Source organism: Chrysemys picta, chromosome 13, assembly GCF_011386835.1.
Source record: "Chrysemys picta bellii isolate R12L10 chromosome 13, ASM1138683v2, whole genome shotgun sequence".
Classification (NCBI taxonomy): domain Eukaryota; kingdom Metazoa; phylum Chordata; order Testudines; family Emydidae; genus Chrysemys; species Chrysemys picta.
Window position 1 is genome coordinate 29,013,811 of NC_088803.1, and position 23,727 is coordinate 29,037,537.

The 23,727-nt window shown below is 48.8% G+C and overlaps 2 protein-coding genes across 2 annotated transcripts in view; one reads left to right on the forward strand and one right to left on the reverse strand.

Annotated features, from left to right (window-relative positions):
* AHCY (adenosylhomocysteinase) overlaps positions 1-19,057 on the reverse strand; it is a 59,276-nt gene extending 40,219 nt beyond the window's left edge. The window contains exons 1-4 of the mRNA XM_005295391.5: positions 18,861-19,057; positions 11,550-11,740; positions 8,793-8,868; positions 3,542-3,694 (exon numbers count right to left, since the gene is read on the reverse strand). Coding sequence (XP_005295448.1) covers positions 3,542-3,694; positions 8,793-8,868; positions 11,550-11,740; positions 18,861-18,888 — 448 coding nt within the window. The 5' untranslated portion in view covers positions 18,889-19,057. The remainder of the gene's footprint in view (positions 1-3,541; positions 3,695-8,792; positions 8,869-11,549; positions 11,741-18,860) is intronic.
* Positions 11,748-23,727, forward strand: part of ITCH (itchy E3 ubiquitin protein ligase) — a 126,306-nt gene continuing 114,326 nt past the window's right edge. Inside the window, exon 1 of the mRNA XM_065565727.1 lies at positions 11,748-13,520. The gene's annotated coding sequence lies outside the window, so the exon portion shown is untranslated. The remainder of the gene's footprint in view (positions 13,521-23,727) is intronic.

Below are 23,727 nucleotides of genomic sequence, written 5' to 3' on the forward strand. Positions count from 1 at the left end.
GCCAAGCTGGTCGCCTGCCTATTTACTCTTCTTTCTACACATTGGGATGGTTTTTTCCTGCAACCTCAATAAGGATTCTTTAAAATACAGCCAGCTCTCCTGGACTCCTTTCCCCCTCATGTTATTCTCCCAGGGGATCCTGCCCATCAGTTCCCTAAGGGAGTCAAAGTCTGCTTTTCTGAAGTCCAGGGTCCATATTCTGCTGCTCTCCTTTCTTCCTTGTGTCAGGATCCTGAACTCGACCATCTCATGCTCACTGCCTCCCAGGTTCCCATCCACTTTTGCTTCCTCTACTAATTCTTCCCGGTTTGTGAGCAGCAGGTCTAGAAGAGCTCTGCCCCTAGTTGGTTCCTCCAGCACTTGCACCAGGAAATTGTCCCCTACACTTTCCAAAAACTTCCTGGATTATCTGTGCACCGCTGTATTGCTCTCCCAGCAGATATCAGAGTGATTAAAGTCTCCCATGAGAACCAGGGCCTGCGATCTAGTAACTTCTGCTAGTGCTTCCTCCCGGTATCCCATTTCCCCACTTACCTCAGGAAAACTTACCTTCTCTTCCTCAAAAGCTGATCAGCCCTCACAATAACACACATGCACTATAGGACCCATCTGCAGGAGGCAGAAGTGCTTTGTTGATGAATGGGAGGGAACTATCCTCAAAAAAGCAAGAGCACCCTACAAAGAGATTGCACCAATGTTTCCTCCATAAGCCCAGGTGCCCTTTTGACCCTTTCATTTCTCCAAGTCACCAAGACTTATTTACACTTGGGCTTTTGTTCTCTGCCTGATTCATTCTCTTCCCCAGGTCAGAACTCCATTGTTTGCACTGAGACATGGCACTACCTCTGTAGTTCTTTTAGCCAACTCCTCCACATCTTTCTATGGCTCCTCAGGTGAAGCAGTCATGACTGGCCTCCAACTCTCTCCTTTCATCCTTGGAGGCTGGCACAGATCTCCCCATTGAGGAAAGAAGGGGCTTACATAGCAGATCATAGGATCGGCCAGGCCAGACCATACTACTGGCCCATCTACTCCAATATTGCATCTCTCATGGCAGCCAGCACCAGATGATTCAGAGGAAGATGCAAGAAATCCCATAGTAAAAGGACCTCCCAGTGGGGGAAGTTTCTTGCTAAACATCTTCAGTTTGCAAGCGGCTTAAGCTCTGAGGGCAGATGCATCAGAGCTATCTCGGCCTCAGCCCTGAGAAGACAAGTCTGGCAGGAGGACATAGGTCTACAATATGAGTCTTGCTCTTCCTTAGAGTCCCTGCAGGTGGAAATGATTTATCTGGAAGCAATGAATCACGTTAAGAATCCTGGCATTGCCCTTCATGTCAGATACGGCACGGAAGTACTGATGCATGACCTGTACAGGCAGTGCCTTGCTCTGTCTTGTGGTGACCGCAGAACAGCAGCACAAGCCCTTGTGATCACAAGCCTCTGTTTTCATGATGGGGACGTTTCATGCAGCTCCCACTGAATGTCCTACAGCAGTAAAGAGGTTAAGTGCAGAGTTCTGTTCTGGGAAGTGAGTTCAAGGCACCTAACTCTGATTCAATGTATGCCTTCCAGGAAAGCTCTCCTACTGTTTAGTCCAATGCTCCCTGGAAGCACAATGGCCACAGACCAACCCCATTAGAGTTTCCACAGAGACCAATCTTTGGTTAGTGAGCACTGACCTGCTACCAGGAGCAGAACTCGTGCAGCGGGTTACTGCAGAAGTCTCACCTCTGAGGACCATGACAAAGGGCAATGAGTTGAATGGTCTCGGTGTAGCCCCCAAGGAACACTTCTCCACAAACCAAAGGCATCAGAGCATTTGGCACAATGGGCAGGTTTTTAAGAGGCAGAGGATGGAACGGCAGGGGTGCTGCAGCTCAGGATGAGGTGCATTAGCAGAACTATCGGAGGGGCTCTCTGGATTGAGATAGCACAGGGTGTTGCAGGTACAGAGTAGGTGTGTTTGCATAACTGCAGAGAAGACGCTGACATTCTACTTCCCTGGTGCAGTGCTGCCAGTCTGTCACTTCGATGAGCACTACATTCACTGGTCAGATAAGCCTCGTTCGGTGGTTGTGTCATTAGCTACCTCCCACATTAGCGCCACCCATGCTAATCTATCGTTTCTATGGTATTAACACGATGACCTGCTCTGTCGGTTTGACTCTTCGCTACATGATCCGGATCACTACGGAGTTCACCAGTCCTTTCGACTGCTGACATTAATAGGGTAAGAGCGTGTCCCCTGTACATTACATCTTGCAGAAAACTGATTTCAGCATCTTTCTCTGAAGAAAAGCTGCAGGTGGTCACGGCTTCATACAGTGACCCCAAACAGAGGCAGCAGAGACAATGTATTAAGGTGAAAAAAAAAAAAAGCCCACAACTGCAGGCAGCAACTGCTAGATGAGTGGGGAGGAGGGAAGGGGGGGGGGGGAAAACAGAACAGCGGGTTATGCGATGGGAGGTACTCCCCACATTGGTTCGGAGAGGGCGGAATTCGGCCAGGTGGGCCCAGTCAGCCGATTAAGCAGCAATTGAGGGCAATATAAGCTGTGTGGAGGGAGCTTATTAGGAGGTAGCTCACCTGTGAAGGAAGAGGAGGGGCCTGTATAAAGCCCAGGAGTTCAGAGCAGAAAGGAGCTGGAAAAGTCTGCAGTCACTCCCTGGGAGAAGAGAGGAGTGTCTGGAGGCTGTAGAGACAGTCACTCCCAAGAAGGAGGGAGCAGAGAGGCTGGCAAACCTGGGCAGGGAGTGCTACATGGTAAGGAAAGGTCTCAGGGAAAAGCAGTAAGGTCTAGAAGGGAACAGACCTTAACTCCCAACTAGAGGGTCCCTGAGCCAGAAACTGGAGTAGAGGGTGGGCCCAGGCTCCCCTGCCAGTCAATGAGGACACGGCACCATAGGGCAGAGAGTGGGAAGACTGCCTAGGACCGAGGAAGTGGCAATGAAGCAGTGAACGGGAACACTGCTCAAGCTTGCTGAAGAATGACTGATACCCAGGAAGGGGAAAACGCATATAGTGACCTGGCTGGAGGGCCAAGTCACAAAGAGGCAGCAGCAGCTCATGGAGCGAGAGAGGGGCTGCAGCCAGACTGAGAAGGATGCAGAGATGATGTGCAACCATGGGAAGGGACGTCGACCTTGCAAAGCTAATCCCCGGAATTGCTAGAAGGGGGCGCCACCCTACCGCTGAGTTGAGCACCCTGTCACAAACTAGAGGTCAGCACCACCAAAAGCTCCTATGACAGGTACCCATGTCATTTCCCACTCCCAGTGATAGGGGCACAGGGAAGGGGGGACAATACAGAGCTGAGCTGAAAACAGAAATTTGTGTCAATAAGAGGCTAAAGTCCTGAATAACCTTTAAACAATGTAACAGGCTAGATCAGAGCCTATTGGCACATATCTGTCCCGCCCAACTTGGAGCCAGAGATTCCCACTGAAATGGAAACAGTCTTATTGTCTGGATGGTATAGAGTCAAATGTGAATGTTTTTCTCCTTTACAACATCTAATCATAACACAGGGCATAGTTACCTTTCAGGAGCTGCGGGTGTTTGGTATGAACCAGGTTGGTGAGGTCCCCACCATCATCTAAAATCATGTTCAATGGCTGCCCATCCTTGAAATAGAGGGTCTGCTCGATGCACCACAAGTATTCCTCGTCAGTCTCCCCTTTCCAGGCAAACACTACACCACAACAAACAGAAGGCGTAATTAGTCGGGTCTCTTTCACAAGCATGTGTGTCCATACTAGAGAGTATAAATCAGATCTCCATCAGCAGCACTCAGTACCAGAGCCAAATGGTACAGGCTGCCCTAGCAGTCAGGAGCAATCCAGCCTGGAGGCAGTGATAAGAAATTACTGTGTTTGCAGCTGAAAACGGAAGCATCTCTTAGTCCGAGCAGGATAGAACTAGCTTTGTCTCAGGTTCCAGGCCACAAAATTATGGGACCTTGGTCAGAGCTTGCCAGACACTACTTAGCAAAAGCAGATATGACAGAAAAACAAAGCTGTACAGACACTCCACCATTCCCCACCTTCTCCCGATTTCAGAGCCACTAACAGCTCCCGCTCCTTCCCAGGCATTTGTGCACTTGGCCTCATGCCTCACTAGGCACCCCAGGCATTCAGCTATTGCAGAGGCGCATCCAATAATGTTTATGTCTCCTGCCACAGGACATGTAATACATTGCAAACTCATGCGCTCTTCTTTGTTCAGTACAGGCAGGCAGTTCATCTTGCTACCGCTCCTTCCGCAGATGCACTCAGCGAAGCCACGTGTGAGGTGCCATGTATCTATACACCTTGGGGTCAGGTAGGTTCAATAGGCAAAGCACAAGCTAGAAAACCAAAAGAGGGACTTGAACCCACAAAGAAAGAAAATTCAAGGCAGAAGCCGAGCAGTGAGGCCAGCACACCATCCTTAATTCACTCTCTGGCAATGGGATTCAACTTCCTGAGCTGAAACTGGAGGAGGAGGGGCCCATTTCAACCTTGGAGACTCTGACCATGGCATGAGTGACATCATATGCCAGAAAACCGGACCTTGCCTCCTGATCGGAGTGCCTCCTGTCTGAATTGCTTAGCATACAAGGACAGGACAAATTAAAGAGAAGGACTAGACAGCTTTAAATTGCCTCAAACAAACAAAAATAATCCTATCTGAGGAGCCTGATCCTAAATGGCCCATGCAAGTTTCATGGTAACAGGCATTACAGCAGGAATGAAAGAGAATCCCTTCACAAAGGGAGGTAGAAAATGGATTTGGCCATTATTACAGCCTGGTCTCATGCCACGGAACTACTGGCATGCACAGCCATGAGATTGTACAATTTTTGGCTGACAACTAACTCCAGAATTCTGTGACTTCCCTGTCACTCACGCGAATGCCGCCATTACAAAAACCACAAATATTTGAGAAGGACAGTCAACTGCTTTTGTTTAGTTCATTTCTCAGGTCTGGTTTCCACTACAGACCTGTATCGGCATAACTATGTCGCTCAGGGGTGTGAAAAATCCACATTCCTGAGCGACGTAGTTATACTAACCTAACCCCCTGTGTAGACAGCACTATGTCAGTGGGAGGGCTTCTCAGGGATGTGGATTAACTACACCAATGGAAGGGCTCTCTCCCATCAGCTTAGAGTCTTCATTAAAAGCACTTCAGTGGTGGTGCAGCTGTGCCGATGCAGTGTTTTAAGTGTAGACTCGCCCTCGTTCTCGGTTTGGGGATTTAAATCTTGCCCTTAAACATCATTTCCCCTGAGGGCAAAGCAACCATAAGGGCAGATGATCAAACGTCCCCTGCAAGTTTTCAGCAAGCCTTTGTTGCAAGGTACCAACATATTCAGAGGATCTGAAAGACTATCACCCCCACTTTAGAGATAGGAAACAGGCACAGGGCGCTTACGCGACTTGTCTTACATGCTGCAGCAAGTCACTGGTGGAGCTGGGAAGAGACCCAGTAATCCTGCTTCCCACTGCTCTGCTCCAGCCATTAGAAAATGCTGCTCTGTTTGATCAACAGCACTGGCTGCATTGCCCTTTTCATCACCACCACAGTCTGTGTGAAGAGCTGCTGATAAATCACATTTCTGAAAAACACTGAACCGAAATGATTCTGCTTATATGGCACTTTCTCTTTTAATATTTTACTAGAGGCAATTGCATGAGTATAGGCTCCACGTTCCTCAAGAGCTCAGGTCCTGTTGCTTCTCCTCCTTAGCAAAGCCTTCATCAGCTGTCTGTGAGCCACAGTTACTTCAACAAGAACCCACTGTGATCTCAACCAATTAGGTTCCCAGGTAAGAAATAAGCACCAGGAACGGATGAATGTTTAATGAGCGGCTTTCTTGTGCCATTGTTGGAGAAGAAACAGAGGCAGCCACTCCCAACAGGTCATTCAGTTTCTCACTGGACACCTGCATTAGGGTGGAGGATAATCCAACAGGCCAGGGGTGGGCAATAATTTTCACAGGGGGGCCTCTCCACTAATTTTGGTAAGTCGTCACAGGCCGCACATTTCTATTATATTAATGGAGGGGGTGCAGGGCCTGGGAGGAAGTCTGGGTGCAGGAGGGAGCTCCAGGCTGGTGCAGAGTGTTGGGGTGCAGGAGAGGGTGAGGGGTGTGGGCTCTGGGAGGGAGTTTGGTGCAGGAGGGGACTGGGGCAGGGGATTGGGGTGGAGCAGGTGTGGGGTCTGATCTGGGGCAGTGGGTTGGGGTGCAGGGGTGGTGCAAGGTGCAGGCTCTGGCAAGGAGGTGCTTACCACAGGTGCGCCTCTTCGGGGGGAGGGAGGCAGCGGGTCTCTGTGCGCTGTCCGCGCCCACAAGCACCGCCCCCGCAGCTCCCATTGGACAGTTTCCAGCCAATGGGAGCTGTGAGTATGGTGCTGGGGGTGGGGGCAGCGCGCAGAGCCACCTCCCCCCCCCAGGGGTGCACAGAAACATGCCAGCAGCATCCAGCCGCTTCCGGGAGCGGCATGGGGCCACAGCAGGCAGGCAGCCTGCGAGATCCCCGCTGCGCCATGGGACTTTTAGAGGCCCGGAGATTGCGAAGGGGCAGCCAAAGAGCCTGGCAGGCCGGACAGAAACGTTAGAGGGGCCAGATCCAGCCTGCGGGCCATATTTTGCCCACCCCTGCAACAGGCCCTGCAGATCTGCAGACCACGTTTACGGACCACCGATCAGATGAGGATACAAATTTTGCATCCCTGCAGGGCTCTAAGTATCACTCAGAATGGTTCTCCACCAGCAATTATTTGGTCCTTACCCTTAGAGGGGATTGGGACCCTCAAGTGTCACTCAGTTCTGAGTTGAAAGGAACCCGGATACTTTGAGGGCAATATGGCTGAAACAGCCAACTTTGGCAGTTGATACCCCAAAGAAATTGCCCAGTTTCACATGGCTTCCAAATTAAACCATAACCTGGCCACTGGCCCTGCCTGAAACATGACCCAGGTGAGAGCAAGCCTGAGGCTCTGTTTCAAATTTGTAACAAAATCACCTGAAGTGGGTTGCACTGAGCGATTTGCCAACAGGGTTTTAAACATAGAATTGCATGATCCCTGAAACCTACATTTCAATGCAAAGTGCCAACCGTGCTAGCTGGAAAATGCAACACCACTGGGAAACCCCTAACTACTCAGGGTAAATGGCAGCCACACCAAAAGGGACTGAAATAGGCAACAGAAAACTCCATATTTTCACATCAGCCAGCAGCAAGACCAGGCATAAATGCAGACAGTACAAAAAACAACCAGGAAACTGGGATTGGCCTTATTGCCTCCTCTTTTTGTTATGCAAATGATCCCTCGCAAGGTTAGTGAGGTTCTGATGGAGCTTTTGTGCAGTGGATTCAAGCATTTGGAGTTATTGCATGCAAAACGCCTGAGATTGTAGCATCAACCGCTGCTCTTCCACGAAAGAAGAAAAGTAACTTAAAGCAGGGACAACTCCAAAGCCTGATAAGCCTTGGTCACACTAAGGTGTCTTCAGAGCATGTGTTTATATTGATACCATCGCTTTCAGCTTCTATCACCTTCCAACCTACAGTAGCATCAAAAGAGCAGAGTTTAGCTGCTAAAGAACTTTGGGGATGGTAGTCTACAACACTGCAGGCATAGCTTTGGGCTCAACACATCTCAAATGCTGCCATTGCAGCCAGCCGGAAAGACCACTTCCATTGAATATTTTGGGGCCAGCATGTTCCCTTTAGCCAGTCAGCCCTGGGTCTGCTGTAAAGCCCCAGACACCTCTCTCCATAAACACCATATGCAGCCTTCATTTTTATCATCTCTGACAGTTTAATTCCCTTAGGGTTTCTACACTGCAGCTGGGAGTGAGCCTCCCAGCCAGGGCCGGCTCCAGGCACCAGCTGAGCAAGCTGGTGCTTGGGGCGGCAGATTGTTGGAGGCAGCATTCTGCCCAATCCTAGGGCGGCACGGCCGCTTTTTTGTTTTTTTGTTCTTGTTCTGCTCTGGCCGCCCTGTAGGGGGCGTTGGTGCGGAGAACCAGAGCGCCTTGCAGGGCAGTCCTCTTCCTTCCCTCCCCGCCGACCGGAGCAGAGCCCTCATGGCAGGCAGCAGGAGGCGGCACAGCGGGAGGGGCCGCGTGGCAGCGCTCCTCCTGTAGCCCTGGCCGCCCCCTTCTCTCTCTCTCTCTCTCCCGCCCGCTCCCTCCTCCCCCCCCCCGCCCCCCAGCCAGTCCCCCTGCACCCGTGCCGCAGGTTTTTTTTGTTTTGTTTTGTTTTTTTGCTTTGCCGTTCTGGCCGCCCTGTTTTTTTTATTTTTTTGCTTGGGGCGGCCAAAAAGCCAGAGCCGGCCCTGCTCCCAGCCCAGATAGACAGGCTCACCTAAGCTCTGCTTGAGCTAGCACTAGCGAGTGGATGTTGCAGCTCTGGGTGGGCTTCAGAGCCCGACCTGCTGCCTGAGCCACAACGTCCGTGCTGCTATTTTTAGTGCACTAGCTTCAGCTGAGCTACAGGAGGTTGTCTACCCAAGCTTGCTCTCAGCTGCGGTATAGACAGCCTTAGTGAACAGAATTAAGAAAGCTGCTAACCTAGATCCTTTAGCTTGTATTGCGGCATCAGTCATTCTCAAGGTACATGGATTGCTGTCGGACACAACCCAGGTTGGATTAAACTCCCTGTGGTGTAACAGACACTGCTTCAGAGGGTTATTTCTATCCTGGAATTTATTCTTAGAGCTTGATTTGCACATGCTTTGATTAGCTAAAACAGGCAGCCTAAACCACTTAGAGTCAAATGAGACCACAGAGGACTTACCAGGAATACCGGCTTTAGCAATGGCAGCAGCAGCATGGTCCTGAGTGGAGAAAATGTTGCAGCTTGACCATTGTACCTGGAACATAACCCAAGAGTAGTTTTACTTATTGAGCAAACTCCCTAAATAACAGGCAAAATAAAAGCAGTCTTTGTTCTAGATCTAGGAGCTAAATGAAGAGGAGCTGGGAGCAGGAAGGAGAGTAAGTCAGCCCAAATTCTTGCCTCATTCAGAACATCTGCAGAGGTTACTGGAGAGACTAGGCACCTAACTAGGACCACTAGAAAAATCACTCAGGGTAGGAAAGCCAGGCTGTTTTAATGTAGGTTCCTTTTCTCAGTGATCAAAACCCACAATGCATCACATGATCAAACCTCACTACATGAGACAGATTCCGTTGGACACACATTCCACTTCATATACTAAGTTTAAATTGTGAATTTGGTAGGGCCCTGAGGTGAAAAATGCGTCACAGACAGTAAATCTGGCCTTCCCCATGAAATCTGAACTTTTGTGTATTTTTACCCTATACTATGCTACAGGGTGAAAGTATACAGAAGTACAGTGTTTCTCAAACTGGGGGGTCCTCACCCAAAAGCGACTGCAAGGCTATTGTGTGTGGGGGAGGGTGGTCATGGTATTGCCACCCTTACTTCTGCACAGCCTTCAGAGCTGGGCAGCTGGAGAGTGGCAGCTGCTGGCTGGACGCCCAGCTCTCGGAAGGCAGTGCCACCACCAACAGCAATGCAGAAGTAAGGGTGGCATGGTATGGTGTATTGCCACCCTTACTTCTGTGTTGCTGCTGGTGGCGGTGCTGCTTTCAGAGTTGCGCGTCCGGACAGCTGCTCTCCAGCCACCCAGCTACGAAGGCAGCGCAGAAGCAAGGGTGGCAATACGGTGACCCCCCTCTTTGGTCGAGGCTCCCAGTTTGAGAAATACTGACATAAGGGCTTTACATGTTTATATTTTGCTGTTTTTACATACATATTCACGCTTTGTTACAACACTGTGAAATTGAAGATTTAAATATCTGAAAACATGATTTTCAAGATTTTTTTTTAAAATTCTATGACCAGGAAATTTACAAAAATGGACCGCAAGTTTGGGAGGGACCTAGTTATAGATGTTGACAGAATGCAGAATATGGCAGGGTACTAAACGTTTAGGTAAAGTATAAAGTGGATACATCTGGAATAGATTTTCAAGGAGCGCCTGTTGTGTTGAGCACAAAACAAGGCACATGCAGAAACTTGGAATAGCCAGAAATGCAGCTGAAATGCCACATGCAGTTGAAGAGTTTAAAATGTTGCTCATCCAGCTCTTCTCTGTGCTTTTCCTGCTGGCCTAACTGCTTTCCACACACAAATCTCGTAACTAGGTTCAGGCACCTAGAAGAGTACCATAACGTAGCTGGATTGCACTGAACAGAGTGTTTGTGTGCTCATTTTAATGCACCAACCTATTCTAGAATCTCTTTTGCATAATTGAGACACACAAGTCATTGCTGAACGGGCTGTTTGCTTGTATTCTTACTGCCCTCCTAACAAGCACAGTGGCGGGTTTCTGCATGCTTATTCAAACTAATTAGCTCATTAAGGGAGGCAATCCTTCAATTCTTACACAGGTAGTCCCACTAAAGTCACTGGAATGACCCATGCAAGTAAAGGCTGCAGTATCAACCCTTAAGTGTCTCCATATTTGTGCCTACACAGCAGCTATCTGCCCTTGAAAACAAGCACTCAGATGCACATGTGTAGGTGGTATGCATGCACCACTTTTATGCACGTAATTGGAAGCATCTTGGAAAATTTGGCTCATTTGCTTTCATCAAAGAGTCAGTTCACACAGCCTCCTCCTCAATGTTTTTCTCTGAACTCACTCCAAATTTGTCAACATCTTCCTGGTAATGAGGGACCCACAACCCAAGCATGATATTCCAGGTGTCTCCAGTGGGTATTATAACACTTGGAGGAAAACTCTTACAAATAGTCTACAGGTCACTTTCCAATTATGCACCCTTTGCAACCTGAAAAAAAAAAAAATCACAACACACTTCTCTGTTGGAGGTACTTGTAGGGTCCCTGTTACCATGGCATCAGCTGCTCAGAATCGAGAATGTATCCTCAACACCCCATTGATGGAAGAGGAAGTGCTCTTATCTCCATTTTACAGAGGGGGAAACTGAGGCACACAGAAACCAAGTGACCTGCTCAAGGTCAAACACAGAATTCAACCTAGGCTTCCAGAATCCCAGCCTAGCAGTGTAAACAATGGACTCTCCTTTCCTCCCCAACACTGTTGTGCCCGGTTTGAAAGCCAGAGGCTGCACTCAGATGGATTCAGAAACTTGTCTGCTGATCTTCAAACGACATGGATTAGTTTTTAATGCAGATTCATCTGCTTTGGAGGCAGCCACTTGAGGTTCTGATAACAGTGCTGGGTGTCGTGGCTCAGAACCCTGATCTGACAGCGGTGGGGACATGATTGCTCTCATGCCAGAATGGGTTACTGCAACACCGAGCACCTCCTCCTGGCTGAAATAGGCACTGGCATTAGGATTCTACAGGAGAAAGGCAATGCTTCTGAAGGGAAACAGAAGATGCACCTCATCTGTTTGCAAATAGCAGCGTAGTCTCTTCAGAAGGGACTGCAGCTGTTTGCTAAGATTCCCTGGTGTAATTACATAAAACAAAACCAATATTCATGCCACCATGTTACCTAGAGGCACACTGAAGAGGAAACCCAAGATACTACTTTACCTCAGCACCCAGAGCCACCAGAGTATCTATCAGAACTGCGGTCTGCACAGTCATGTGAAGGCAGCCTGCGATACGCGCTCCTTTCAGTGGCTTCGATGCTGCGTACATCTCCCGCATCTTCATCAGCCCTGGCATCTCATTCTCCGCGATCCCGATGGCCTTGCGACCCCATTCTGCTAGGCTGATGTCAGCTGCAACAGAGGGATGACAGGTGGTTGGGTTGGGGCTCGAATGCATGAAACCACAGTATCCACTCACTTGCAGGTTGGCATTGGCTGCAACTGCTATGGAGCCATCAAGCGGGACATGAAGTAGCAGCTGAGAGAGAGAAGACCCAGCCCCCCCTTCAGCTCCTCAAGTCTTTGCATAGTGTTGTGTAGGTCTTAATGCAACGAAGCCTCTTCAGCGAAGTTTTAGAATCCATACTTTCAAATGTACCTAAAACCAAGCACTTAAGGCCCTTATCTATGCATGTAAATTAGAAGCAACCCAATTTTCAATATTACCAACCCTTTTCACTTACAAGCTTGCCTGTAAGCACTTGCATTCACAAATTTCAGCCTATGTATCTAAAACTGCGTGCGCAGATTTAATTTCAGAGCATAAAGATGTGTGTGTGTGTAAGAATACTTCATGCACGAGGCCTAATGAGTTGAAAAGGGCCCAGTTCCACATCCCTGGCGGCTGTTATGAACAACTTCCCCATCCAAGAAAAAATAATAATAAGATCAAGCCTAGGCAGGATTTCTAGACCCTTTTGAATCAAAGGATCATTTTCCAAGTCCTACAACGAAAAAAAATGAATAATTTACTCAACTGTGCAAAGAAATTTTATACTAGAGAGAACTCATAGAAGTTAGGGCAGAAGAACTCATGACCCCAAGTCCATGGGGTAGAGAACAGGGCTCAAAAAACAGAGCTCTGGTGCCAATCTTGCCTATGGAGGCAATTCTCTCCATAACAAATCACTTCAACAGGTTATTCCTATGTGCCTTGCATTGTTGGTCTATACAGTGTCTCGCCTGCCACCTTGTTATCCAGTTACCTGGCTTTGTCAGGCTCTTAAGGAGCTCTTCACAACACTCCTTAGTTTCAAGTCTTGATTAACTTAAAGAATTTTGTGTCATCAGCAACTTGCCACTTCTTCCTCCTTCGGTTAGTTAATATACACAGATTCCTAGATTAAGGCCAGAAGGGACCATCGTGATCACCTAATCCAGAGGTTCTCTCAACAAATTTTTTGATGGCCTCAGAGTCCAGCCACCAACTCTTGCTGGTGGCCACATTGTCATTTTTTCCTAAAATATTTAACTTTAGGAAAAACAAATGAATATGCACATATTCACATCCAAATAATTGTCATTTATTTATGTAGGGTAGTTTTTTTTGCAGATTCAATAATAAAAATACTGCTGTGAAAAGTGATCTTTGCTTGTTAATGTCACTTTTCACAGCACACTTAGTAGCTAGCTGAGAGTCTGTGATAAGTGATACAGTACTTGTATGTTTGTTAATATCACTTATCACAGCCTGCCAGCTAGCTACTAAGTGTGCTGTGAAAAGTGATACTTTCATGTTCCTTAATATCATTTTTCTCAGCAAGCCCCAGGACAAATTAAGCCCTGGATGGGGGGGGGTGGAGGGGGGGAAGCACCAGGGGCCAGTGCCTACTACCGCATGGCTGGTGTCAGGAGGCCACATTGCTGGAGCCGGGGGTCAGCGCCTGCTACAGCGTGCTCAGACCCCAAGGCCAGAGCCGGGCGGCTCGGGCCAGGGGTCAGCATCGGAGGCCAACTCCTGCCACTGGAGCTCGGTATTGGAGCCGGGGGTCAGCGCCCGCCGCCACACAGCCTGAGCCAGGAGTCAGCACCCAAACCCCCTCGGCCAGACTCCTGAAGTCCCCCCCACTGGAGCCTGCTGCCAAACCACCCCAGGGCTGAAGCCCGAGCACCACTGCCCACTTCACCCAAGGTAGGTCAAGAACTCACCTTGCTCCTACAGCGTTGTACCCCACTCAGGAGCAACAGGGAGGGAGGAGGAGAGGCAGATGTTCTCCCTTCTCCCCTCACCCCCCCCCCATCACAGCCCAGGAAGCGGTCACGGCCACATCTGAGAAACACTAACTACTCTGACTTCTTGTATTAACACAGGCCAGAGAGAATTTTACACAATAATTCCTGAATTAAGTCCATAACTTCTATTTGTGCTAAAGCCTACACTATGTTGTGGACTTCTGGCTGTGACCATTACTGACTGCTTGGGAGTGGGGAAACGCCAGGGGGAATAGAGCCCAGGCGATTAATGCCAGTTAAGGGCCTCTTTTATGGGGACTCTGACCAGACAGTAAGAGCTCAAGGGAGATTTCTGAACAAGTGACAGATAATGAGAGACTGGCAGCTTGGCGGTCAGTCACCATCTTCTCGTTCTGTTTGTACAAGGTTTAGCCCATGATATGGGCTTGCAGGTGCTATGATAACACAAGTAACAGTTGATTTCAGTCAGGCTGAGAAGCAAAACTGCTGACAGAAACAGCACTTTGGTTGGCTTCCACTAAACCACCACAGCAGGTTGGAAAGGCTGGTTTGTTCTTTTCATATTCGTAGATCCCAAAGCCAGAAGGGAGCATTGTGATCTGACATCCTATATAACACAGGCCAGAGAACTTACCCACATCATTCCTAGAGCCCATCTTTTAGAAAAATATCCAACCTGATTTTAAAATTACCAGTGATGGAAAATTTGCCACATTCTTTGGTAAATTGTTCCAATGGTTAATTACTTATTGTTAAAAATTTACACCTTATTTCCAGTCTCGATTTCTCTAGCTTGAAATTCCAGCCCATTATTAAATATTTGCTCCCCAGGTAGCTACTTACAGACTGTAATCAAGTCACTCATTAACTTTCTATTTGTTAATCTAAATAGAATCCTAGGACTGGAAGGGACCTCACGAGGTCATCTAGTCCAGTTCCTTGCACTTATGGCATGACTAAGTATTATCTAGATCAGTGGTCTCCAACCTTTTTAGGTCCAAGATCACTTTTTGACCCTAAGGGTAACCCAGGATCTATGCCGCCCCTTCTCTGAGGCCCCACTGCTTCCCCAAAGCCGCGCCCCGCTCACTCCATCTCCCTTCCCCCCGTCACTTGCTCTCCCCCACCCTCCCTCACTTTCACCGGGCTGAAGTAGGGGGTTGGGGTTCAGGAAGGGGTGCAAGCTCTGGGCTGGGGCCAAGGGGTTTGCAGTGTGGAAAGGGGCTCTGGGCTGAGTGTGTGGCAGGGGGTTGGGGTGCAGGAGGGAGTGAAGGGTGCAAGCTCTAGGAGGGAGTTTGAGTGCAGGAGGGGGCTCCGGGCTGGGGCAGAGTGTTGGGGTGCAAGAGGGAGTACAGGGTGCTGGCTCCGGGAGGAGGGTCAGGGCTGGGGCAGGGGTTGCAGTGCAGGAGGGAGTACAGGGTGCTGGCTCTGGGAGGAGGGTCAGGGCTGGGGCTTCAGGTACAAGAGGGGGTTCAGGTGCAGAAGGGGAAATGGGGGGCATATGGCTCCGCACGCTGCCCCTCTCTGCAAGCACCACCTCCGCAGCTCTCCCGGCCAATGGGAGCTGCGGGGGCGATGCTTGCAGGCAGGAGCAACACGTGGAGGGAGACCCCTGGCCCTCCACCCCAGTGCCATGCTGGACACTTCCGGGAGTGGCATGGGGCTAGGGTAGGCGGGGAGTCTCTCTTAGTGGCAGCCATACAGCACCCCTGGAGATCACGATCAACTGGGAGATCCTCTAGGATCGACCAGTCGATCACGATCAACCAGTTGGTGACCACTGAGCTAGATCATCCCCAACAGGTGTTTGTCTAACCCGCTCTTAAAAATCTCCAATAATGGAGATTCCACAACCTCCATGGGGCACTTTATTCCAGTGCTTAACCATCCTGACAGTTAGGAAGCTTTTCCTAATGTCCAACCTAAACCTCTCTTGCTGCAATTTAAGCCAATTGCTTCTTGTCGTGTCCTCAGAGGTTATGGAGAACAATTTATCTCCCTCCTCTGTGGGGATGTATCATCCCTACACCAACCTAATGGAAAGTTCCATGAGGAGGTAAGGGTCACGATGGGACACTTGCAAGGTAATAAATCATGGCCTTATGTAAGGCCCCCCTGGTGGTCTAGGGATTATATAAGATGAGGTAAACAAATCATGGCCTTATGTAAGGCCCCCTGGTGGTCTAGGATTATATAAGATGATCATGGCCTTATGTAAGGCCCCCTGGTGGTCTAGGAATTATATAAGATGAGGTAAACAAGGTAATAAATCATGGCCTTATGTAAGGAACGGTTAAACCAATCTGTGTGGGGCTATACATGTGATAAACACATGATTCTCCTTCTTGTCCAATCGGTAGATGTGTTATTATAGCCTAATTGTGTTATGTAATGTTGAGAAAAAACTATAAAAGAAAGCTTGCAATAAACAGAATTCGGATTCAGCTTGCAACCACATTGGTCGTGTGCTTTATCTGCTCCGCATGGAACCCCACACTCCTCATTGTAACAATCTTTTATGTACCTGAAAACTGTTATGATGTCCCCTCTCTGTCTTCTCTTTTCCAGACTAAACAAACCCAGTTTTTTCAATCTTCCCTCACAGGTCATGCTTTCTAGACCTTTAATCATTTTTGTTGCTCTTCTCTGGACTTTTTCCAAGTTGTCCACATCTTTCCTGAAATGTAGTGCCCAGAACTGGACACAATATTCCAGCTGAGGCCGTATCAGCCCGGATTAGAGTGGAAGAATTACTTCTTGTGTCTCGTTTACATCCCAGAATGATGTTTGCGGTTTTTGCAACAGCGTTATTTAGCTTGTGGTCCACTATGACTCCCAGATCCCTTTCCGCAGTACTCCTTCGTAGGCAGTCATTACCCATTTTGTATGTATGCAACTGATTACTCCACTGAGAAAGGAACACTTTGCATTTCTCCTTATTGAATTTCATCCTGTTTACTTCAGACCATTTCTCCAGTTTGTCCAGATAATTTTGAATGTTGATCCTAGCCTCTAGAGCAGGGGTAGACAAACTTTTTGGCCCAAGGGCCATATCTGAATATAGAAATTGTATGGCGGGCCATGAATGCTCACAAAATTGGGGTTGTGATGTGGGAGGGGGTGAGGGCTACAGCTGGGGGTGCAGGCTCTGGGGTGGGGCTGGAGATGACGGGTTGGGGGTGCAGGAGGGTGCTCTGGTCTGGGATCGAGGGGTTTGGAGGGCGGAAGGAGGATCAGGACTGGGGTAGGGGAATGGGACACAGAGGGATGCTCAGGGGTGCAGGCTCCAGGCGGCACTTATCTCAAGCAGCTTCTGGAAGCAGCAGCATGTCCCCTCTCCAGCGCGCTGCCCCATCCACAAGCACCGCCCCTGCAGCTCCCATTGGCCACGGTTTCCGGCCAATGGGAGCTGCAAGGGTGGCACTTGGGGCAGGGGCAGCTTGCAGCATGGATCCCCTGAGCTGCCCCTACACATAGGAGCCAGAGCGGGGCCATGCCACTGCTTCTGGGAGCCATGCAGAGCAACCCCCGACCCTGCTCCCCAGCAGGTGCTCTAGGGCCGGATTAAAACGGCTGGCGGGCCATTGTTTCCCCACCCCTGCTCTAATGCATTTGTAACCTCTCCCAAATAGATTGATCTCCTTGAGTCTATCATGGTACAGCATGTGTTCCAGTCCTTTAATCACTCTTGTGGCTCTTCTCTGATTTATCAACATCCTTCTTGAATTGTGGACACCAGAATTGGACACAGTATTTCAGCAACACCAGTACCAAATAATATACCTCAAGATACTTAATTATTTTCTCACTCTTCCTGGTATTTAGATCATTTCCACTCCTTTGCCCATTTCTAAAAGATGCAAAAAAGTTAACACACACGTCTCCTGCGGTGTAGCAACAATTGTTTTATAAAATTTCAATTCCAGTTCATAACGTTACATTCTGTCTTGTTACAACGGCCCCTTCACTTTCAACTGTGGATGCTTTACTTCATGTCCCATCCTAAACTGCTGCTGTCTTCCAACCCAGAGTGACTGCTGTGCAAAGCTGATAAAACAGTGTGCTGCATTTATTAAAGCCATCGGCCTCCTTCAGGACGAAAGGCACTTGGAACTTGTAGAGAACCTCATTCTTCACAGAGGAATGCCAAAGCCAGATCATTTCCCTAACGTTTGGCTCCAAGGCTGGGGGGGGGGGGGGGGGTCAGGCATAGCTCTAACTGTACACGTTGGGAGCACAGCTGCTGCCATACTTCAGTTCCTTCCGAGCTACCACACAACCACCTTCCTCTCCTGCTGATTTCATGCAATCAGCGGTTCTAGAACCATTTGTATAGTGGGGCTGCTGAGAGCCATTGAAACAAAGAGCAAACCCTGTATAGGATAGAAACCACTTTAAGTCAGGGGGTGCAGCAGCACCCCTAGTTCCAGCAATTCTGCATGCAATTCAGTACGTTATGGGCGCATCTCCTATCCCCGCTTTTTTTACCCCCCCCAGCTGTCCTGTCCCAGCCTCCCTCATGCAGCAGCCCGCCGCAGCTTCCCCAGGAAGCGAGCGAGACGCGCAAAAAGAAACCCTCCAACGTGCCTAATAAAAGTCAGTCGCCTGTGTGGCCCGCGCGCGGCCAGGTGCACCCTGGGAACTGTAGTATTTTCGGGACCAGCCGGACACCAGGCAGCGCGGGGGAGAACTGCAAGTCCCACGAGCCGCCCGGCGCGGCAGGAGGCACGTGGAGCCTGCTCCACGCGGCTCGCTCTGAAGTCCGGCCACTGCTAGCCCACGGAGCGCGCGCGCTAATGTCTGTGAAAAGGCCCCACCCCACAGCTGCAGGGGGTCTGGGGGTGTGTATGCAAAGCGAGGGGCCTCCCTTACCTGCCGGGAGCCAGGGTGCAAAGCGAGAGGCCTCCTCTAGCTGCAAGGGGCTAATAGGGGGGGTTACAAAGTGAGGGGCCTCCCCTGGCTGCAAGCGGCCAATGCGGGGTGCAAAGCGAGGGGGCTCACCTATCTGCCAGGGGGGAAAGGGGGGAGTGCAAAGCGAGGGGCTTCCCCCAGCTATAAGGGAGGGAGGTTCAAAGCGAGGCGCCCTTTGCAGAGCTAACACCACGTTTCCCCCGGATGCAAGGAATTGACACGGGGGCGGCGGACACTGCTCTATCCCTTCCCTTGCCACCGAATCGCCCCTATGCAGCGCGGGGCTATGCCCGCGGCGGCACCGGTTTTCACAGCCCCGCGGGGCGCGGATCGGGCCTAGCGCAGGCTCAGGGAAACCCCCACTTACCGACTTTGTAAGGCAGCTTGTCTGACATGCTGGGGCTCCGGCTTTGCAGACAGCGAGCGCAGGGCAGGGCCTGGGGGGAGGAACAGGACAGGAGGAGGTGGTGGCGCCAATACCGGCTTTAAATAGACTCGCCTCCTGCTGCATATGCATGAGGCTGCCGATGCCCATGTAGGGCAGGGGGTGCCCGCCCCGCGCCCAGCCCGCTCAGGTTTTGTAACGGGGGGGCGGTGCTGCTGTACAGACGTCAGGTGTCTCGTGTAAGGGGTGGTGGGGGGACGGGACTAAAAGTCCCTGACTCCGCAATTGAGCGCTATGTGGCCGGACCCTGACATCACTGGATCTCCACCCAGATGTATGGGCAGCGATTGAATTATCGGGGGGCCCTTACTACGTGTAGGGGTCGCCTCCCTTTCCTCTGGTGGCCCCCTTACTTGCCACTACTGTTTACATTAAAGCAACCCACTTGACAGTCAGGACTCGCCCAACACACACTTCCCCCCCATAAGTTGAGCACTGTTGCCAAAATTGGCTCCCCTTGCAGGAGCGGGGCCCTGGGGAGATAAGAATAAATTAAGCTCCTGCATAAGTGACTATAGGAGCAGGGCCTTACAGCCAGATTTTTAGTTCTAGCTATCTAGATTATATAATGCCTGCATCTGTAACGTTCACTCCATGCATCTGAAGAAGTGAGGTTTTTTTACCCACGAAAGCGTACGCCCAAATAAATCTGTTAGTCTTTAAGGTGCCACCGGACTCCTTGTTTTAATTCTAGCTAGACAAATAAGGATGCAAAGAGTGGCCGGGGGGTAGGTTAGATGCCTAACTCCTATTGAAATTGAAAAAAAAAATTTGAAAAAACGTAGGCCATGAATGAATGTAGGTAGTTAGAGGATTAGGCAGCAACAGAGCAGGAGTTTTGGGTCTCACACTGATGCCTAAAAACAGGATTTAGGGGCCTAAAATCCTTTGTGGATTAACGCTCCAGGTACATATCCTGTATAGGTGCTTTTCAAAACCCCTAGGTACCTATCTGCATCTTTACACAGCAAAATACCTTTGCCAATCTGGCCCTTAGACTGTAAGTTTTTTAGGGCAGGGAACATGTCTGCTTCTATGTGCAGCACCTAATACAATACAGCCACGATCCTGATTGGGGCCACTGTAATACAAATAATAATATTTAAAACTATTACAGATTATTAAGGTTGCAAAAGTCAACCATCCAAAAGTTGCGAAATGATAGACTAAAGGTCGTCCAGGTTGTTTTCATAGTCTTTCATTGTAGGATCACATGCTGTTTTCTTCCCACAGGATCCTGTTTCCTTAATCACAAGATCACCTACCTATAAGGGCTAGGAATAATTATTAATTAAAAAACAAAGGGTTAAAAGGAAACACAGAATAACCATGAAACAAAGAAAAAAACCCATGCATCATACACATAAAAATAGAAATACAATTAATTATTAATAATAATAGAGTAGGCAAAGGTTAAAAGGGTTAAAGTACAAAATGCCTCCTCCAGATGAAACAGAGTTTAAGTTAAAATATTTTAAACAAAACAAACAGCCCAAAAGAGGCCATTTGATTAGTTCCCGGTCCTGCAAAGTTTATGTAACAAACTTTATGCACTGTGAGCCATCCCATTTACATCAACTGGACTATTACACATATGCTTAACTTTATGCACTGTGAAGTCTACAGTAGGAGGGCCTTCATTTACATGCCAATGTCAACTCAAAATTTAAAAATAGTTAAAAAAAAACTAATACAAAAAAATAAACAAAATATTCAATCAAAATTGTGGGGCCAACAAGATGTATGCCAGACTGTGTCACTTTTAGGCTTTGCTTTGATATTGCTCGGGGGGGGCGGGGCGGCACTCTTCTTTTTTGCATGGGGCGGCAAAAAAGTTAGAGCCGGCCCTGCACAGATAACAGCACAACATGAACTTCAGAGCAGCCTAGCAAGCCAAATACATACCTAGGGCCTGTTCCAGGCTTGTACTACTGAAGCCCCTGCTGTGCTGTGCTGTCTTCACTGCTATTGTTACCCAACCTAGCTAAATCAAAGCTTGCTCACACACAGTTTTTGCTTTGCAGACATTTAGGGACTGATCCTGCAGCCTTTACCAGAGTGGTCTCAATGAAGTCCATGAGCAGAGGCTATATGATTGAGTCTGTAAGCTCTGATCTCTATAGAGATTCATAGATTTTTAAGGCAGCGGGGGCCATTATATCATCTAGTCTGACCTCCTGCAGAACACAGGCAAAATCTTGCAAAGACCTATGCACATGCTTCAATTTTTATATATTTTTGTACATGTGCAGTCCCACTGAAGTCAACAGAATACTCACATACATAAAGCAGTGGTGTAGCCAGCATGGGATATTTGGGTGGGCCCCGACGCAGGGTGGGTGGGCAATTATGGGGGGGTGGGAGGGCAGGAGGGATGGGAGCCATGCCTCCTCCCACCCCCTGCATCAGGCCTTGTTGGGGGCGATGGATGGACCCTCTGGCCAGGGGCTCCCGAGAGCCCCAGGTGCACACCCAGCTCCTGGAGGAGACGCTGCTCTCCAGCGCGCATGGCTCACAGCTCCCTTCCAGTGCCCCACACAAGGGTCTGGTTCCCCCAGACGGGGACCTACCTTTTTTGAAGATCTCCTTTACCACCGCCAGCCGGCTGCCCGCTCGCCCTCCTCCCAGGGGTGGATTAGCCACTAGGCCAACCCAGGACCCTGGGAAAATGGGCACTCCCGTCCCCCCACCCGGCGCTCCTGGCGAGGAGCGGGTTGTGAGCGCGGGGGTTTGCTCCACTCCACTCATCTCACCAGCGCTCCAGCTTACATAAACAAAACAAATGCAAAAATATTTGCAGGATCAGGTCATTAGATTGTAAGCTCTTGAGAACATGGGCTTTGTATGTCTATAAAGTACCTGGCATGCTATCAGTACTATATAAGGCCTTGTCTACACCAGGAGGTGTTTTGCTGGTATAATTATACTAGTATAGTTAACTGGCAAACCCTGCCTAGTGTGACACAGTTACACCAGTAAAACTGTGCTCATACCAATATACCTTACAGTGGTTCTCTGGGTAAGTATAAGCACAGTTATGCTTGTATAACTATATCCACAGTAGCGCTTTTACCCCGATAGCTATGTCAGTTAAAAAAACAACACACCTAACCAACATAACTATACCAGTATAATACTTAAATGTATGCCAGGCCTAAGTAATACATAATACTATTATTATATAATTCCTACAGATCCAATGGGGTCAAGTGGCACGAACGAAACAAATCAGATTTGCTTTTTTCAGAAACTCCTGCCTCTGAGGAGAAAGAACAACAGCCACCTTCCCCATCTCTTGATTTTATTAGTATGTCTAACTAGCTGATCTATCACATTTATATCATACTAGTCACTGTGATGGATCACCCATGGATCAAAGTGTTCAATAGTAGTTAAAAAGCCAGAGACACCCCAAGAATACTATTCCGGCAAGTGGTGAAACTGCAGATTCGACAATTGCTAATGGCTGATCTGAAGGCATGCAGATTAAGTCACTGGTCTGTTCTGAACTTTAGACTTGGTCGTAGGGTGACCAGACAGCAAGTGTGAAAAATCGGGACGGGGTGGGGGCTAATTGGAGCCTATATAAGAAAAAGACCCCAAAATCGGGACTGTCCTTATAAAATCGGGACATCTGGTCACCCTACTTGGTCGTTATGTATTTTAATTGGCTAACCTATTATGAATGAGTGTGTTTGCAGAGGAGGTTCAGGGGACAGTCAGACCAGACCAGACCATTGGTCCTCCTAGCCTAGGTTCCTACATTCATTAATAGCCAATGCCTGCAGCTCTACAGGGGGACAAAATGCCCTGTAATGAACCAGGCCAATTAGGCAATACTGTGCATGTTTACATTGGCTTTGCTCTTGTTCCCCTTACCTTGCTCTGTGAAATGCGCTTTTCACAAGCATCAGAGGTAAAGCTGAGAGAATAGATTGCAACTAATATTTTATCTGATAGATTTTCTGTTCGTGAAATAGCTGCAAGCAGAGGATATTTCCTCAGATGTGTTCATTTTCAAAAGCTTTTGCCACATTATGTTGCTATTTTGTTATTTTTATTTTTTAAATTCTGTTAGTGGATCACAGTCAGTTCCCTATGAGAATTTTGGATTCAGTATTTGCTGTCAGAGCTGCAGTGGATACTGCACTGATTGGTCGTTTAAGTCATAGGGTTCAGTTTCAGTTCCCTGATTGGGTGAGCATGCCAGTATCTCTAGCACAAATCCTCTGAGACACACAAATTCCAGCCCTTGCTTCCCTCCTGCCCTAATGGAGAATAAACTGGTTTATATCTGTAGCAAATTAGAACATCCCTGTGCTGGTTCAGCTATACACAGGGATTCTGGAACAATTTTTATAGTGGGGGTGCTGAGAGCCATTAAACCAAACAGTAAACCCTGTATATAATGGAAACCACTTCAAGCCAGGGGGTGCTGCAGCATCCCCCGCACCCCAAGTTCCAGCACCTGTGGCTATACAGGCTAGCAAAAAGGGAGCAGAGCCAAGGCTGTGACAATTCCCCATCCACTCCCTGCCTACCTACTCTTGGAGTGGGACAAATAGCAGCACACAGCAGCTACTTCTGTATGCCTGGATCCAAGGTCTGGTAGCCTGTGCAGGGGCATAAGAGACTCTCCCTTATGTGTGGGCACATAACTGTAAACTTCATAGTCCACATACGTCTAGGATTGGCCTCGCAAGTCTTCTAGCCCACAACCTCCCCAGCAAATATCCAGAGTCAGTCAGTCAATTATTGTTTAACAAGTGTCTTTGTGAATTCTCCCACG